At 39.8% G+C, this 18,123-nt stretch overlaps 1 protein-coding gene and 1 pseudogene across 2 annotated transcripts in view; one reads left to right on the forward strand and one right to left on the reverse strand.

The window, feature by feature from the left end:
* Positions 1–18,123, reverse strand: part of LOC311590627 (methyl-CpG-binding domain protein 4-like) — a 202,964-nt pseudogene that overhangs the window by 14,998 nt on the left and 169,843 nt on the right. The gene's annotated exons all lie outside the window — the stretch shown is intronic.
* Positions 16,639–17,464, forward strand: LOC311589975 (splicing factor U2AF 26 kDa subunit-like). Its single transcript, XM_084768756.1, has one exon. The coding sequence runs from the start codon at positions 16,642–16,644 to the stop codon at positions 17,254–17,256; it is 615 nt and encodes a 204-aa protein (XP_084624882.1). The 5' UTR covers positions 16,639–16,641; the 3' UTR covers positions 17,257–17,464.

Raw genomic sequence — 18,123 nt, forward strand, 5'->3', positions numbered from 1 at the left:
TAGGGCAGCAAGAGGATTCCCTTGAATTGCCTACAAATAACAGGGAAAAGCCACAGACTGATTGATCTGGCTGCCTAAGATTTTTGGTGACACCTTTGGTGACATGGTAGATCCACATTCCCACTGAAGCTTAACAGGAGCCAGAATTTGTTTCTAGCTGAGTGGACAGTATCTGTCTGTGATTACTTATGCACCATATAGCTCTGTGCTGAACTCTTGCCACTTGTCTATTCTATTCAGTGAATACAATGCATCTATTTTCATTCCCTTGAGTCATTTGTTCAACCCTAGTGGCAGGTCCATAAATGTAATGCCTGCATATTAGCATATCAAAAGTGTTTCATTTCACTGGAGTGATCCCTAGTATCATTTTTTCTTGGGAATCAGATGCAGAAACAAGCTGTTATGAGGATTTGATTTTTCCCCTCATTATTTAATCACCTCACAATTAGAAGAATAGGAGCTCTCACCATGCTTTTTGGATAAAAGGTTTTTGTTTCTATTCACTATAACTTCCAGGTGACTATGTAAAAGAGATCTACAGAAGTCAAGTCTCTTATTCCTTTTAATACTCTGTGGACATGATATATCTACCAGGTACTCTTGGTACGTCTTTTGAGTGAAGGACTTTATAATATAATATCCATGGAAGGTTTATGATTTGTTCTATAGAACTGACATTGCTGGATATCTCCATGTGACAGGCCCTAATCTAAAGGTTAATGTAGAGAGGAGATGAAATTGTGGATGACTCTGTGCAGCCAGGGAGGCACATTGTGATGATTTTAGTATGAATTTCTCCTTAGGCTCATCGATTTGAATACTTATCAATAAGAGAGTGAAACTGTTTGAGAAGGGCTAGGATGTGTGACCATGTTGGAGGAATCATGTTACTGAGAGCTTTAAGGTTTTAAAATCCCACTCTAGGTTCAATGGCTCTTTCTTTTTGATATCTGGGAATACAGATGTAGAAATCTCAGCTGCTTCTCTAGTACCACATATGTCTGTATGCTGCTGTGCTTTCCACCATGATAAGATTGGCCTAAACCTATGAAATTGTAGACAAGATCCAGTAAAAGCTTTCTCTTGTAAGAGTTGTCTTGGCCATGGTGTCTCTTCACAGCAACAGAACACTGACTAAGACACGCACACAGCAGAATGACATTGTTTATAATACATACAACTTCACTGGGATGTTCAATGTAGACATGTAATTGGCCAGGGCTGTTTGATCATTCTGGACACAGCACTGAAAAGAGATTTGATCTACATATCCATTCCAGATGATCTGACTTTTCATATAGAATCATATGAATTGACCAATTCCAATTCCAATACCAATTAGTATTCTCTTCTGTAAACAAATAGAAAATGTTCCTTTGATAACACTTTAGCCCCTGAAACAGAAATTTATTCAGAGAGCCTGACATGCCTATTGTTTCCTCTTTTAGTTCTTTCTACACATAGTTTACTATAGTTGACTACACAGTTTGATAAGTTTTAATTTTTCTTTCAAGTTTAATTTTTAATTTTGGTTAGTTAAAAATTATAATCTTTATTTTATTTTTTGAAGTATAACAATTCACAATCATATCTCTTATAGCCTTAAACAAATAGATAAATTAACTTTCACCCCTTTTACTACAAGGTCATTGAGGCTTAGAGAGGATGAATAGGTTGATTAAATTGTTCAAAGCTTAGTTAAGAGTGGACATAAATTTATAACTGTGTCATTCTCTGTATTAGTCAGGACTTCCTAAAAGAATATAGCTGATAAAATGAAAAAATACTATTAATCAAAGGGGATTTATTATATAGGCTTATATAATATAGTCTGTGTAGTTCACCAATTGTCACACCCTGGAAAGGATGAGAATATAGTAGTTACAAAGTTCATGAGGCTGGAGAGCTCAGCAGTTCCCATCTGGCCTTGAAGGCCTAGAGGATTCCTGGAGCACTGATGGTCTTCAGTCTACACTGGAATCTGAAGAAGATGGTTCTAATACCAATGAAGGAATGCAGCAGTAATATGATAGATTGACTTGCCAGCATGAGTAAAGGTAAACAGAGAATAAAACAGTATTGATTTTTTCATGCTTTTTAAAAATATGTGCTGCCACCAAAGGTGCTACGAAGATTTAGTATTGTTTTTTCTGATTAAGATAATGTGATTGATAGTTCGAAGATGGCAGTGTGCAGCAAGCACTGTATCTGATCTACTGCACAGAGACCAGGGACTTGAATGGAGCCACGGACTGCTAAATCTAGAGAACTTTAGGTGAGTGGGGTCCTGCACAGAGCAGACCACTGGGGGGCCTGGCCCTGGGTCAAGCAACAGACCACAGAGATCCTGAACCGACTATCTGGATGCTCGAATGAAGCCCCATGCGGGCTGCAGCTAGCAGATAAAGCCTGATTGAGGTGTGCTGGTCAGTACTGGAGCCCCTGCTTTGTGGGGGTCACAGACAAACAGGGGAATCTGCCCTTGGCACCATTTACCACCCCATGCAAATTTGCCAAGGACCCCGAACAGCGTGGAAACACAGGCAACTGGGTCCACCTAGCTCAGAAAGAGTGGCATGCAGCCCATGGGGCCAAACCGGGCCCATATTGGAACAAAGGGCAGGGATCAGAGCCTGCAGATAGGAGCAGATCCGAACAGTTAGCACCCAGCTTTGATGCTTCATACAACCCCAGCAGGATCTCACATGGGGCTGGGTCCACATAGCTCAGAAAGAGTAGAGTGCAGCCCACGGGGCCTAACTGGGCCCACATTGGAACAGAGCACAGGGGATAAAGCCTGCATATGCAAGCAGTTAGAACCCAGCTTGGACACTTCACACAGCTCCAGCAGGATCTCCCATGGGCCTAGGTCCACCTAGCTTAGCGAGAGCACACACAGTCCATGAGGGCAGAACAGACCCAAATTGGAGCTAGAATCAGGGTACTGAGCCTGCAGATTTGAGCGGTTAGAACCCAGCTTTCAAACTTCACACAGCCCCAGCAGAATCTCCCATGCTCTCGGGAGAGGCAGGACATGCCTGAAGTGTGTATACACTGGTCTAAAAGGCACCCATAGCTCAGTAGGTCTGAGCTGGGTAAGGTCTTGACTACAGGATCATGGTAAGTACAGGCAACTGGGAGCAACTTGCCAGGCCAGAGCTTGCCAGCCTTGATCTGAGAAGCCATAACAGCTGGCCTGAGTAGCAGCACTAATGTGAAAGGGACCAGTCAGAAGCCTACCTCTGCTGACCCAGCCTGGAGCAAAGTCTCCAGGAGTGGAAACTATGTCACCTGTCTGTTCCAGGAAAAACTCCCTGATCCCCACAAACAAGAGCACGCGAACTATACTCATTTATCAAGTATCCATTTTCAACAACCAGTGAAGGACGCTAGAAGCCACACCCCATCAATAGAAACAGTAAAATGACTAAAGGACAGCGTAAGAATGCAAACAACAAAATCCAAAACAGCTCAGCATCTCCAGATCCCAGTTATCCCAAAGACAACAATCCTGAGATCTCAAACACAATTGAAATATAAAAAAATGACCTCAAGTCCTTAGAAAGGAAGATGATAATGGAAGAAATGAATGAAATCTGTAAACTGCAGGAGGATGCAACCAAGCAGGTTGAAGACGTAAAAGAGACATATAGAGAGGCACTGGAAGAATTTCAGAAAAATACAAACAGACATAAGAAGGAAAATAATAAAACAGTTCAAGATCTGAGGTTGAAAATGGAATCTATGATAAAGAAACACAGAGAAGAAAAACATGACTGAGAGGCCTTAGAGAAGAAAGCAAGCAACACAGAGACGACCTTCTCTAAGAGAATCTAAGTAATAGAGGGATGAATTTCAAGACTTTAAGATACAATTGTAGAACTCAAAACAACTATCAAAGAAAATGCAAATCCAAAAAGTTCCTGACACAGAACATCCAAGAAATCAAGGATACCATGAAAAGAGGAACCCTGAGAAAAATAGGCATTGAGCAAAGAGAAGATGCCCGACTCCATGGTCCTGAAAATATCTTTAACAAAATCATAGAAGGAAAATTTCCATTTCTGAAGGAGATGCATATGAACATAAAAGAGGCCTACAGACCACCAAAATAGAATATACCAGAAGAGAAAATCTTCCTGCCACATAATAATAAAAACAGAAAATATACAGAACAAAGAAAAATATTAAAAGCAACAACAGAAAAAGGCAAAGTAACATATGATGGCAAACCTATCAGAATTACACCCGACTTCTCAGCTGAGACCATGAAAGACAGAAAAGCCTGGACAGAGGTCCTGCAAACCCCAAGAAACCACAGATGCCAGGCTAGAATACTATACCGAGCGAAACTATCAATAACCATTGATGGAGAAAACAAAATAGTCCATGACAGAAAAAAATTCAAACAATACCTATCCACAAATCCAGCTTTATGGAAGTTACTAGAGGGAAAACTCCATCCCTCAGGGATGAATTACAACCAAAACTACACAGAATCAACAAAACCTGGAGCTGGTTCTTTGAGAAAATCAACAAGATAGACAAACCATTAGCCAAACTAACTAAAAGGCAGAGAGACACTATTCAAATCACCAAAATCAGAAATGAAAGAGGAGACAAAACAAAGGACAAAACAAAATGAAGAAATACAAAGAATCATAATATTCTACTTTAAAGGCATATATGCCAAAAAATTAAAAGTCTAAGGGAAATGGACAATTCTCTTGATTGATTCCACTTGTCAAAATTGAATCAATATCAGATAAACAAATTAAATAGTCCTATTTCTCCTATAAAAATAGAAGCAATCCTTGATAGTCTAACAACCAAAAAAAAAAAAAAAAAAGAAAAAAAAAGAAAAAAAAAGAAAGAAAGAAAGACCAGGGCCAGATGGTTTCAGCGCAGAATTCTACCAAACTTTCAAAGAGGAGCTAATACCGATACTCTTCAAGCTACTCCAAAGATAGAAATGGATGGAACATTACCAAATTCTTCCTATGAGGCCACAGTCATGTTGATACCTAAACCTCACAAAGACCCAACGAAAAGGAGGACTTCAGACCAATTTCTCTTATGAATATAGATGCAAAGATCCTCAATAAAATACTCACAAAATGAATACAAGAACATATCAAAGATATCATTCAACATGACCAGGTAGGCATCATTCTATGCATGCAGGGTTGGTTTAATATATAGAAATCCATCAATGTAATCCACCATATAAACAAACTAAAAGAAAAAACCCACAAGATCATCTCCTTAGATACAGAAAAGGCATTTGACAAAATCTAACACCCATTCATGTTTAAAGTGTTAGAGAGATCAGCGATAAAAGGCACATACCCCAACATAATAAAGGCTATATACAGCAAGCCAATAGCCAACATCAAATTAAATGGGGAGATACTCAAGGAAATTCCTCTAAAATAAGGGACCAGACAAGGCTGCCTACTATCTCGTATCTCTTCAATATAATTCTTTAAGTTCAAGCCAGAGTAATAAGACAACATAAGGAGACCAAGGGGATCAAAATGGGAAAGGAGGAAGTCAAATTATCCTTATTTGCAGATGATATAATAGCATACATAAATGACCCCCAAAATTCCATCAGAGAACTCCTACAGATGATAAACACATTCAGTAAATTGGCTGGATACAAAATTAACCCAAAAATTTAGTAGCCTTCCTATATACAAATGACAGTCATGCAGAGGAAGAAATTAGGAAATATACACTCTTCACATTAGCCACAAGCAATATAAAATATCTAGGAGTTACTCTAACCAGGCAAGTAAAGGACTCGTTTGAAAAAAAACTTTAAGTTCCTGAAGAAAGAGATTGAAGACAACTTGAGAAGATGGAGGGATCTCCCTTGTTCATGGATTGGGAGAATTAACATAGTAAAAATGGCCATCTTACCAAAAGCAATTTACAGATTCAATGCAGTCCCTATTAAAATACCTACACCATTTATTTAAAGATTTTGAAAGGTCAATTCTCAACTTCATATGGAAATACAAAAAAAACACAGAAAAGCTAAAACAATCTTATACAATAAAAGATCCTCAGGAGGAATCTCCATACCTGATCTCAAGCTGTACTATAAAGTAATAGTAATTAAAACAGCATGGTATTGGCACAGCCAATAGGCTGGTTGATCAATGGAATTGAATTGAAGACCAAGAAATGAATCCACACACATATAGTCACTTGATTTTTGATATAGAAGCCAAATCTCTTCAATGGAAAAAGGATGGCAACTTCAACAAATGGTGTTGGTCCACCTGAATGTCTACATTTAGAAAAATGTAATTAGGCCCAAACTTGTCACCATGCACAAAACTCAAGTCCAAGTGGATTAAAACCTCAACATAAAGCCAGAGACACTAAATAAGTTAGAAGAAAAAGTGGGTAAGATCCTGGAACACATTGGCGCAGGAGACAACTCTCTAAACAGAACACCAACAGTTCAGGCCTTAAGGTAAACAATTAATAAATAGGACTTCATGAGGCTGAGAAGCTTCTGTAAGGCAGGAGACACTGTCAACAGAACAAAGTGACAGCCTACAGACTGGGAAAAGATCTTCACCAACCCTTCATCTGACAAAGGTCTAATATCCAAAATATATAATGAATTCAAGAAATGAAACACCAACAAACCAAATAACCCAATTGAGAAATGGGGCCAAAACTAAACAGAGAATTCTCAACAGAGGAATATTGAATGGCTGAGAAACACTTAAATGCTCAACGACTTTAATTGTCAGAGAAATGCAAATCAAAATGAATCTGAGATTCCATTTTACTCCCATCAGAATAGCTCAGATAAAAAATTCAAGCAACAACACATGCTGGTGAGGATGTGGAGAAAGAGGAACACTCCTTCATTGCTGGTGGGAATGCAAACTAGTACAACCACTTTGGAAATCTATCTGGTGCTATCTCAGAAAACTGGGAATAAGGCTTCCTCAAGACCCAGCTATTCCACTCCTTGAAATAAACCCAATAGAAACTTCAGCACACAATAGGAACATATGCTCAACCATGTTCATAGCTGCCTTATTCATAATTGAAACTGGAAACAGCCTGTGTCCCTCAGTAAAAGATTGGATAAAGAAACTGTGGTACATTTACACTATGGAATACTACTCAGCTATTAAAAACAAGGAATTCCCAAAATTTGTGGACAAATGGATTGAACTAGAAATGATCATACTGAGTGAGTTAACCCAGAAGCAGAAAGACTCAAATGGTATGTACTCACTTATACCTGGTCACTAGCCCAAGGGGCATGTCCCATGAAAGTCTTCACTTATCAGGAAAGTGGGACAGAAGGGAGGACATCCTATTGACACTCTAGGTTAGAGAGGCATGGGAGAATTGGGAAATAGAAGGATCCAGAGGGTCCTAGAAACCTATAAGAAGAACACCTTGATGGGCAGATTTGGGCCTAGGGGTCCTGCTCAAACTATGTCACCAGTTAAGGACTATTTGTACAGTAAACATCAAACCCCTACCCAGATCTAGCCAATGGATAGGACATTCTCCACAGTTGAGTAGAGAGTGAGGACTGACTTTCACACAAACTCTGGTGCCCTATATTTGACCATGTCCCTTGATGCGGAGGCTTGGTGGCACTCAGAGGAAGGATAGCCGGCTACCAAGAAGAGACTTGATACTCTATGAACACTAAGGGGAGGTCCCCCTTAGTCATAGTCATAGTGGAGGGGAAGAGGGGAAAGTGGGAAGAGGGGAAAATGGGAGGGAGGAAGGAATGGGAGGATATAAGGGATGGAATAACCATTGAGATGTAATATTAATGAATTAATAAAAAATTAAAAAAATAAAATAATCCGATTAAGAAAGTCCTTCATAGGCCTGCCCAGAAGCTTGTGTTTTACTTGATTCTGGATTCAGTCAGGTTGACAAGGATTTTTTATCACACTCCTGAGGCCTAATTTAAATTTCACATTGTGCTACCACACAGTATCATCATGTATGTTTTACTTGTAATGGGGTTATAGAGTTACTTTTAATATTTAGTACTTTATCATTACAAAATAGAGGATGCAGTCAATGGTGTGTATGATTTTTAAAACCTGTGTTATAAGTTCATATGTGTACGTGTACACTGAATCACATTGCAAAATGGATGTGTTGCTGTTTCATAACAAATCTAGAGAAATAGTGTTGTGTGTGTATAATCAGTTAAGAAAATCCACATAGATATCATTAAAAAGGGCAAATATGTATATCAACATTGACAGAATACATAACAATAGACTACTGCAAGTGAATAATACACAGTACATAATACTAGAGTCATAATCCTCTTCTGGTTCTTATTACCATCTTTGCTTATTATTTTTTCATACAAAATATACTTGACTCCCTATGTTAAGTGTTGTGTGGGCAAGGACATTTCTCTTGTGGAGCCTTCAGTTCCTAAACAGAGAATGGGTTCCACTACTCTTTGAATTCATGGCAAGAGGAATGAGGATACCCAGCATTCCTCTTAAAGAAAACGTCTTCAATACAATAAAATCTACAGTCAGCTGTTTCCATTTTCTGTTTCTCTCAAAAAATCAACAATTATTTGGAGCAGAGAAATGGCTCAGTGGTTAGGAGCACCTGGTGTTCCTGCAAAAGACCTGGATTCATTTTCATGTACTTACATGGCAGCAAACAACTGTCTGTGGTTGTAGTTCTAGGGGATCCAAAGCTCTCTTTTGGCCTTTGTGGACACTGCACATATATGGTGCACATGCGTACATGAATGCAAAGAGACACAGACACAAAATCTTTTCAAAAATCAATCATTTTTCTATATGAATAATAATTGAGTAAGCCACCCACATTTCCTTTGGAAGCACATGAGATGGAATGGCCTTGTTGACTACTTCTTATACTAATGTAGCTGGAAGCTACTTCCTATGACATAATATGAAATCTGTTGAAAGATGGATTGGATACAGGAAACAAGATAGGCATACATCCTTTTATGTCTTAACTTCCATCTTTGATTCAATAAAATCACAGGTATTATATTAAGAAGTCACACTTCATGAGTCAAAAGGCTTTATAAGAATATGATTTAGTTTTCAATTTTTCTCTTTGGAAGCAGAGTCTTACTATCTAACTCAGGAAGACTTCGAACTCACTACGAACTAAAGCTGACATTAGTTTTACTATTTTTCTGCCTCAGTTTCTCTGTGCTGGGATAGGAGGCACGTGGTTGACACCTGGATTCCTCTTCCTTTTTTAGCAATGTGAATCATAACTATCTGTTACACCTAGGATGTATATTCTTGTGAGAAATATAGACTAATAATTGACATGACCATTATTTGATCAACTAACAATTAATTTGTATAATTTACTATCCTAAACAGCCTGCAATAGCACTTTCAAAGTATTGGAGGTAAACCTTGTATTCTTCTTCAATTGTAGCAAGTCCTCAGTAGTTTTGCCTCACAAATATGTCTGTCAGGTATACTGGGCTAGAAGGCTGAAGATGATGCTCCAACGTTATAGAGTTTTGGATGACTGCTTAGGTAGCAAACTGTCTTTGTCATTTTTTTCCACTTTGGAAGCTGATAACCTGCACTTCCTGTTTACTCAGGTAATTTATTTTCTTTTTTCTCACATCTCTGATGGGGTTGAAGGCCAGACAGTTTAGTTTTACAATTAAGCTTAGTTGTTTAGTGGTTAAGGTGGTTTTAGATCTAGATAGATGTTTTAAGTTGATAGAGATGAGATATGATAGTTATTGATTTACATTCAGAATTTTAGACTCACCAAAAATAGGAAATACATTTTCCTCAAGGTTGCCAAATACAAATAGCCAAAACCTATGAATGTAACATTAACATAATTCCTCTTGCTGTCTATAGTTTATTTTATGTGTGTGATAATATAAATGTATACACAAAAATATTTTTAAAACTTCTTAAAAAGAAGCAAAAAATGAAGTGAGAATTTCTCAGGAGCCACAGTAATGCGTTGTATCAACAAATAGCATTTGGAACTTAGAAACCTTATTTGATAGGGGAAAAAAGGCTTTTTATTGATCTTTTTTAGAAGCCAAACATACTCTTTAAACACACATCTCTTGGCTGCTTGAAATATAACAAATATTGTGTTAGACACCAACTGTGGTGGTTTGAATAAGAATGTCCCCATAGGATGTCCTCCCTTCTGTCCCAGTTTCCTGGTAAGTGAAGACTTTCATGGGACATGCCCCATGACTTCCACACATACTCTGGTGCCTCATATTTGTCCTTGCCCCCTGGAGGGGGAGACCTGGTGGCACTCAGAAGAAGGACAGCAGGATAACAAGAAGAGACTTGATACCCTATGAGAATATGAAGGGGGAGGAAGTCATAGGGGAGGGGAGTAAGGGGAAAATGGGAGGGAGGGAAGAATGGGAGGATACAAGGGATGGGATAACCATTGAGATGTAACAAGAATAAATTAATAAAAAAATGAAGAAAAAGAAAAAAAAAGAATGTCCCCATAGGCTCATAGATTTGAATGCCTAGTCACAAAGGAGTGGCATTATTGAAAGTAGTAGGAAGTATGGCCTTGTTGGAGGAATTGTATCACTGTAGCTTTAGATTTTTCAAAAACCTGTTTTATTTAGGGTTCTTGAACACTTCTTCCCCATTTTCAACCTACTACCAAAGGTAGGGGAGAAAGAAGGTTAGAAGGAAAAGGAGGTTGTGGACCTTTTTAGATGTAATTCCTTGGGGGTAATTCCACTCTTCATTGTCATGATACCAGCAGTTCAGTCAAATAGCCAACACCAAAGAGCAACCTAAATCAGTAGCAGTGAAATGATCAACAGAAACAGCAAAACTGAATCAGCATGAGTCAGCACAAGCAGCAAGACTAAGGTGGAGTGGCACAAGAATTTCTGTGGAGCGTTTCTCTCTGTGAAGTGAAGTGTAGAAAAACAAAGACGAGTAAAGTGATGTGAACTGTTACAAAGCATGGAGATGCAAAACTGTTGTCTCACTGTACGTGGGTTTTATTTATCCCTTCTCAGAGACCATACAAGGAAACATACAGCTGGAAAAAAACATGTCCTTCACACGAGACAGCTTCCAGAAAAACATCATGTGCCTTGCCATGAGTCAAAGACCATGAGTCTGTATTCAGTAGTGGCAAAACACTCCCAGTTCCTAGAATTAGGACTGAAACAAAAACACATTCATGTGATACAACTGAGTCTTCATAGGAAATAAAAACTTCCACTTCATGTCACTGGGGATGGGCTTTGAAGTTTCAAAAGCCTATTCCAAGAACAGGCTATTTTCTCAGTCAATGAATCAGGATTTAGATCTTAGTTACTTCTCCAGAGCCATTTCTACTTTTGTCCTGCAATGATTCTCACCATGAAGATAGTGGACTAAACCTCTTAAACTGTAAGCAAGCCTCAATTAAATGCTTTCTTTTTATAAGAGTTGCCTTGGACATGGTAATAGAACACTAAGACACTAACATGTGACACAACTTTGCTTGCATAGTAGTGGAAATCAAATAAATGGGTCACAATGGGAACAGCATAGAGTGTCACATGAGTACAACAGGATACCCCCTCAGAACTGGGAAGGCTAAGGAATGCTTCTTAGAGAACAGAGAGGATGGAACTGAAGAATAGGAAGAGAGGGAGAATTTACTGGGACAATCAAAGATGAAGGGAAGAGAGGAGAGGATAGCCCCCATTTGAGAACTTCTAAGCAGTTACTTATGAGCAATTTTGTGTCAGTATGACTCCAGAGACGTGACCTGATTGAAGTTAAAGGGAATGAAAAAAAAATAAAGAAAGAAAAAAGAAAAAAGAAAGAAAGAAAAAAAGAAAAAGAAACACAGAAAATCTGGGTAAGGTATTTTAGGCTCTCCTGTGGGGAAAGCACAGCTTCTCTGCCCTCTAAGCTCAGAATGTTTATTATATAGAGTTGAACATAGAGGCAATGTTATTGTATACAGATGAACAGAGAGGAGGTGATCTCATCCATATAAAGAAGAGTTGGGGCTTATAATATAAAGTCAAATAAAGGAGAGAGATTTAGCAAATCTCAATAGGAGCAGTCTATCTGGCAGAGCAGTCTTCAGTCCATAAATATCCTAGGAGAGAAAGGTATGCTGGACATTTTCTGCACTCACTATCAGCATCCACACATGGATGAGAAGTGTAGGCTTTTCCATTCCTACAAATCTCATTTTGGTGAGAATGCTTTGCTGTTTCTCCATTTGTCTGAGGCTAGGATCCTTGACCTGGCTGGCTCATGTAACAAACACACTCACTCAGAACTTCACACACTCAGGGCTTTCTTTTATCCCCACAGACCAGTATGATGGATGACTACCTTTAACTGTCATTTCAACACAGCCTAGAAACCCCTGAAAGCGTGTTGATGAGGGATTATCTATATTGAATTTGCTTGGAGGTATATCAATGGAGGAATTATTTTGATTTAATTGATGTGCCCACTATGAGTAGCACCATTCCCTAGCAAGGGTTCCTGAACTGCCTTAAAATGAGAAGTAGAACTGAACATAGGAAATGAACATGTGAGTATACATGTGTTGTTTCTTATGTCTATTTACAAAAATGTGATGTGACTCCCTCTTTGAAATTCCTGCCTTGAAATCCTTATAATGATGTACTGTAATCTACAACTGTGAGACGAAATAAACCATCTTCTATAATTTTATTTAATTTTTTTTGTCAGAGTAACACAAACACAAAAATAAAATGAGGGTCACCAGATTTGAAGAACATGCGTGACAATGTTGAAATATGGGGAGATAGGAGTGGAAAGCTAGCACAACAGGTCCCCTAAACCATATTCTGGAATTCTAAATCCTGACAGGTATGGGTACATTCTGAAGGATTTTTCACTAGAGGAGCAACTTGGCACATCTGTTTGTCAAACCAAAAGCAAAGATCAGGACATCACATTCCCTAAACCTGAAATAAACCATCACTGGTCACACCAACACAACTCAGATCCTGTCAGAAATCCCTAACTATGAAAAAGACATTATTTTCTGACTCTATATATGAAGAAGTCATTGTCAAAAAATACTGGAGTCTTACAGGGAAGAATGGGGACAGGACTTTATTAACAAATATTTATTTTCTTTTGTTTCACTTAAGATAATGATGAATAGGTGTCTATTTGGGAAGCCCTCTCAGTTCAGTGTTCTTGTTTGGTGTTTCTGCTTCTTCCACCCTGAGAATTCTCTGTTAATGCCTCCAAGGAGAGAAACTAAATGTAACCTTAGGTATACACTTTTCTCTATCTTCCTTTCTTTCTATCTCCCTTTTCCTTCTTTCCTGTTTTCTTTCTTTCTTTCTTTCTTACAAATTATTTATCCCTTTTACATCCCAAATGTATCCCCTTCCTCCTCTCCTGCAGGTTTCACCCTTCTACTCTCTTTCCCCTTTCCTCCCTCACCTTCTCTTCCAAAAAGGGAGACCTTTGCATTCCAAACCCACTCTGGCACATCCAGTAGCATCAGAAGTAACCACATCTTCTTTGATTCAGGCCAGGCCAAGCAGCCCATCTCGGAGCAAGTGATCAAAAAGCAGGCCACCAATTCCATATCTCAGACAGTTCCTGCCCCACCTGCTAGGGTCTCACATGAAAACCAAGTTAGCCATCAGTTATATATGTGTTGGAGGCCTAGGTGCAGTCTATGCATGCTCATTGGTTGATGATTCAGTCTCTGTAGGCCCTCATAAGCCTAAATCAGTTGACTCTGTTGGTCTTCTTGTGGAACTCTTTTCTTCTCAGTATCCTTCTACCCTTCTCAATAGACATTGGAAGAGGATGAAGTGTGGGAACTGGGTGGGATTGGGTACGGGGCTGGGAAAGAGGGTGGAGATCAGATGTCAGGGATAACAGAGTTCTTAACTCAGAGTGCTTGTAGAAAGAAACTGAGGCGAGGGGACATCTCTGCATCAACCTGGAGACCTGTGACAGGATACGCTCATGGGAAAATATGAGAGGGACTCTAGCTAAGCCTCCTAGTAGCAGGGGTCATGGAGACTGAAAATACTACCTTCTAGCTAGATAGGACTTCTAGTGGAAGACAGGGAACACCAACCCATCCACAAAACCTATGACCCCAAATTTACTGTACCTACATGAAATACAGGGTTGAAGATCAAGTAGAGATAGAGAGAATAGCCAATCTATGACTGTCCTAACCTGAGACCCACCCCATTGGTGAGAGCCAACCCTGGACACTATTAATATTATGCTATGCTTTCAGACAAGAGATGAGCATAACTGTCCTCTGAGGTGCTCCACCCAGCCGCAGCAGATAGAAATAAATGCTGAGACTCACAGCCAAACATTAGGTTGAACTTGATGAGTCTTGTGGAATACATTTTTCTTAACCTCTGACATCACTGATTTAACTTCTTGTTGGTCCAATTAGCTCTCTCTCTCTCTCTCCTTGGGAATGTTATGTGTTCAATGTTTCTCATTCTCCTTTGTATCCTGGTCTTTGCCCATCATTCTTTAAGGGTCCTAGGACCTTTAAAAGAGTTTTCTAGCATATATGAAGTTTGCTTAAAACATAGCCAGAAGGCAAGGTTTTTTGTTTTTTGTTTTTTGTTTTTAAGAAAGCCTCCCTTCCTCTGTCATTCTACACATGTTTGAGGTTTTTTTTTTGAAACCTCAGGCACGTACAGAGCACAGTGTGTAGGTCAGTGAATGTTACTCGAATGACAAAACAAAGGGACAATTCTCAACACTTGTTAAAACAAAACTACAGAAATCCATGATTCTTCTTTGGGGTAGAGTCAGGTATATCACTCAGGATGATGCCAGCACAAACACAACTAAAGCATCTTAATTCCCAAACTAGACAAAAACGCCAAAACTATATATGCTATGTGAATAAATGGCTCAACATTTCAGTATTATATGCTATTTTGGTGCCTGGCCAATTCCTTTCCATCCACCCCCATCCTCACCACACCAATTTCAGTTCATCTAAGCATTTATAACATGTTTTCTTTTGACCTTTTGGTTTATGTAAGCTGCTACTTCCCTTAGGGACCTCTGTTTTCATCATATTCTGGTCCTTGCCTAAAGTTTAAACTTTGTCACAGCTCTTTTCGATCTAATTTCTACTCCCCATGCCTCAATCTGCTATTTACTGGTTAAAAGAAGGCTAGATTGCTAGTTACAAAAAATTCATGATGTGTTTTCTCACATGGTAGTAATAATATAACACATCTAAATTATATTAAAATTCTACTTCATAAAAATCACCCAAACATACAGAATTCTAATTTTGTCATCTGTTAAATAACTGAATCTCATAATCAAGTGAATAACTAATGCTAAATTGCCATGACATTCAGGTTCTAGCCCATGGAAAGTGGAAAAACTAAAGACAAAATGTGTCCAATAATTTAGAGCCTAGAATCCAGAGCATTGTACAATGTTTCCTTGCCTGTTTCATTGTTGAGACACCTGTGCTACAATAGAGGCTAGAAAATGTAATGAGTTTGATAGCAATTGGCACCTACAACTCTTTTCTTAATTGTTTTTAGAAATAATTGTTTTGAGATTATTATTACATCATTTCTCTCTTCTGTTGGGGGAAGGTCTGATGTATTTTGATCCTAATTAATAAAAGGCCATCCCACCTGGGCAGGGCAAAGGAGATAGGTGGGGCTTAGAGGAGAGGAGAGGAATCCTGGGGAGAAGAAGAAAGACCACAATGGGGAGTAGAGGGTCACGAGGAGAAGACAAGGCCACCATGGATTGGATGGAGGAGAAGCACTTGGCTGGTGTGGATGGAGAATCTGGCCCAGATGAAAAACATTAACAAGATTTGGGGTTATGGATGGGAGGTAGCTTGACAGAAGTTATTGGAAGCATGTGGCATGGGATTGAGGCAGCGATTCCATGCCTGCCCCACTATGGGAAGTAATTTAGAGGATTAATGTCTGCCCTGCCCCAGATTAACTAAGGCTATTTTAAAATACAGCAAGTGTCTGTGTCTTGATTGATCACTAGCCAGGCGTACTAATAATACTGGTAATTTAAAAACGATACCCTTCTCTTCCCCCTTCAAATTCTTCCATAAGACCTCTCTGCTGTATTTCAAATTAATGGCAACTTTTCTTAATTATTTAATATATGTAAACCATTTCTAAGTATATAAATACAACCTGTTACTTGTATGCATGTTTTCAGGGCAGAGCATTTGTTATTGGATACCCAATTGGAGGGCTCTTCCCTGCAGAAGTGTAAAAGAATGTTAATTCAGAGCACGGATGTTCTGACAAGGGATTATATGCAAAGACTTTGTAGGTCTATGTGATCTGACTGGCAAGAGATCACATCCAAAGATCTTCTGAGTCTGTGTTATCCAGATGGAATAAACATTTGCCTTTAATTCAGAAGACAGAGCAAAACAGATTGGAGTTCAAGGCCAGGCACGTATAAAGCAAGTATCAGGTAAAGAAAACTTTAGGTCCACACATGATGGTGGAAACCATTAATCCCAAATGAAAGCAAATTTATTTTGTAGAATGAAACAACCATGTTCAAAAGTGATGTTTATTTGAGTGGCAGAAAAGGTGATGAGAAAAAAAAAATGGCTGAATATTTAGCTTCGATATTCGGGACTGAGAAGGACAAGGTTAACTGCTCTTTTTACTTTAAGATTGGGGCCTGCCGGCACGGGGACCGGTGCTCCCGACTTCACAACAAACCGACTTTCAGCCAGATCATAGTCCTGCTCAACTTGTACCGGAATCCACAGAACACAGCCCAAACCGCAGATGGATCACACTGTCACGTGAGCGACGTGGAGGTGCAAGAACACTATGATAACTTCTTTGAGGAGGTTTTCACAGAACTGCAGGAGAAGTATGGAGAGATTGAAGAGATGAATGTGTGCGACAACCTTGGCGACCACCTCGTGGGCAATGTCTATGTCAAGTTCCGGCGGGAGGAGGATGCCGAGAGGGCCGTGGCCGAGCACAATAACCGCTGGTTCAACGGGCAGGCTGTGCATGCCGAGTTGTCCCCCGTCACCGACTTCCGGGAGTCGTGCTGCCGCCAGTATGAGATGGAGGAATGCACCCGAGGCGGCTTCTGCAACTTCATGCACCTACGGCCCATATCCCGGAACTTGCGCCGGCAGCTCTATGGACGAGGACCCAGGCATAGGTCACCCCCAAGGTCCCATACAGGCCACCGTCCCTGAGAAAGGAACCGACGGCGTTCCCCAGACCACCGGCACGGTCGCTTCTGAGACTGACGCCCTTGGTCTTCACCCCGGGGCGTGGATGCTCCCGTCAAGCCCCCTTCATCCCAGCCTCAAGCTTCATAGTGCAGCCTGTCCTGTCCGACACTGGAGCCTCCTCCTCCGCCCCTCCTCCAATAAAGCTTATGAAGTTTGTCTAAAAAAAAAAAAAAAAAGAAAAGAAAAGAAAAAAGAAAAGGCGATGAATCAGAGGAGATTTGAGAGAATAGGATATACCCAATTCTCAGGAGAAAAGAGAGGAAATGGAAGCTACTCTTAGAGTAAGTTTTCAGAGAGAGGAGGAAGTTTTACCACGAAAGTAATAGAAAGATTGGGTTGGGGGGAGAGAGAGAGAGAGAGAGAGAGAGAGAGAGAGAGAGAGAGAGAGAGAGAGAGAGAGAGAGAGAGAGAGAGAGAGAGAGAGAGAAGAGGAGAGGAGAGGAGAGGAGAGGAGAGAGGGAGAAAACTTGGGTGAAGGTGGAACAGGACAGAAAATGAGAAGAAGCCGGAAGAGTAGAGCAGATTTCTGAGTTAGGTTGAGGCCAAGGAGAACAATTCCAGGCTGAGAGAGAAGTCAGATTAAATAAGTCAGATGGGAGATGAGTTTGAACTAGAGCAGCTGAATTGAACCAGCCAGCCCAGAGCTCAGAAAGAACAAGTAAGGGTGAGCTTATTAAGCAGTAAGTCTCAGAGGCTGAAAACATTCTAGGCCTAAGTTAGGTTGTAGGGAGTCTAGAAGCTTCCTGGGCTAGGCCTAATCCAGCAGAAGGTGGTAGCAAGCCTCCCAGTCAACAAGTAAGCCAGGAGAATAAAACTTTTATTTTTACA

The sequence above is a fragment of the Acomys minous genome, assembly GCF_964271855.1.
Source record: "Acomys minous genome assembly, chromosome: 19".
NCBI classification, from domain to species: domain Eukaryota; kingdom Metazoa; phylum Chordata; class Mammalia; order Rodentia; family Muridae; genus Acomys; species Acomys minous.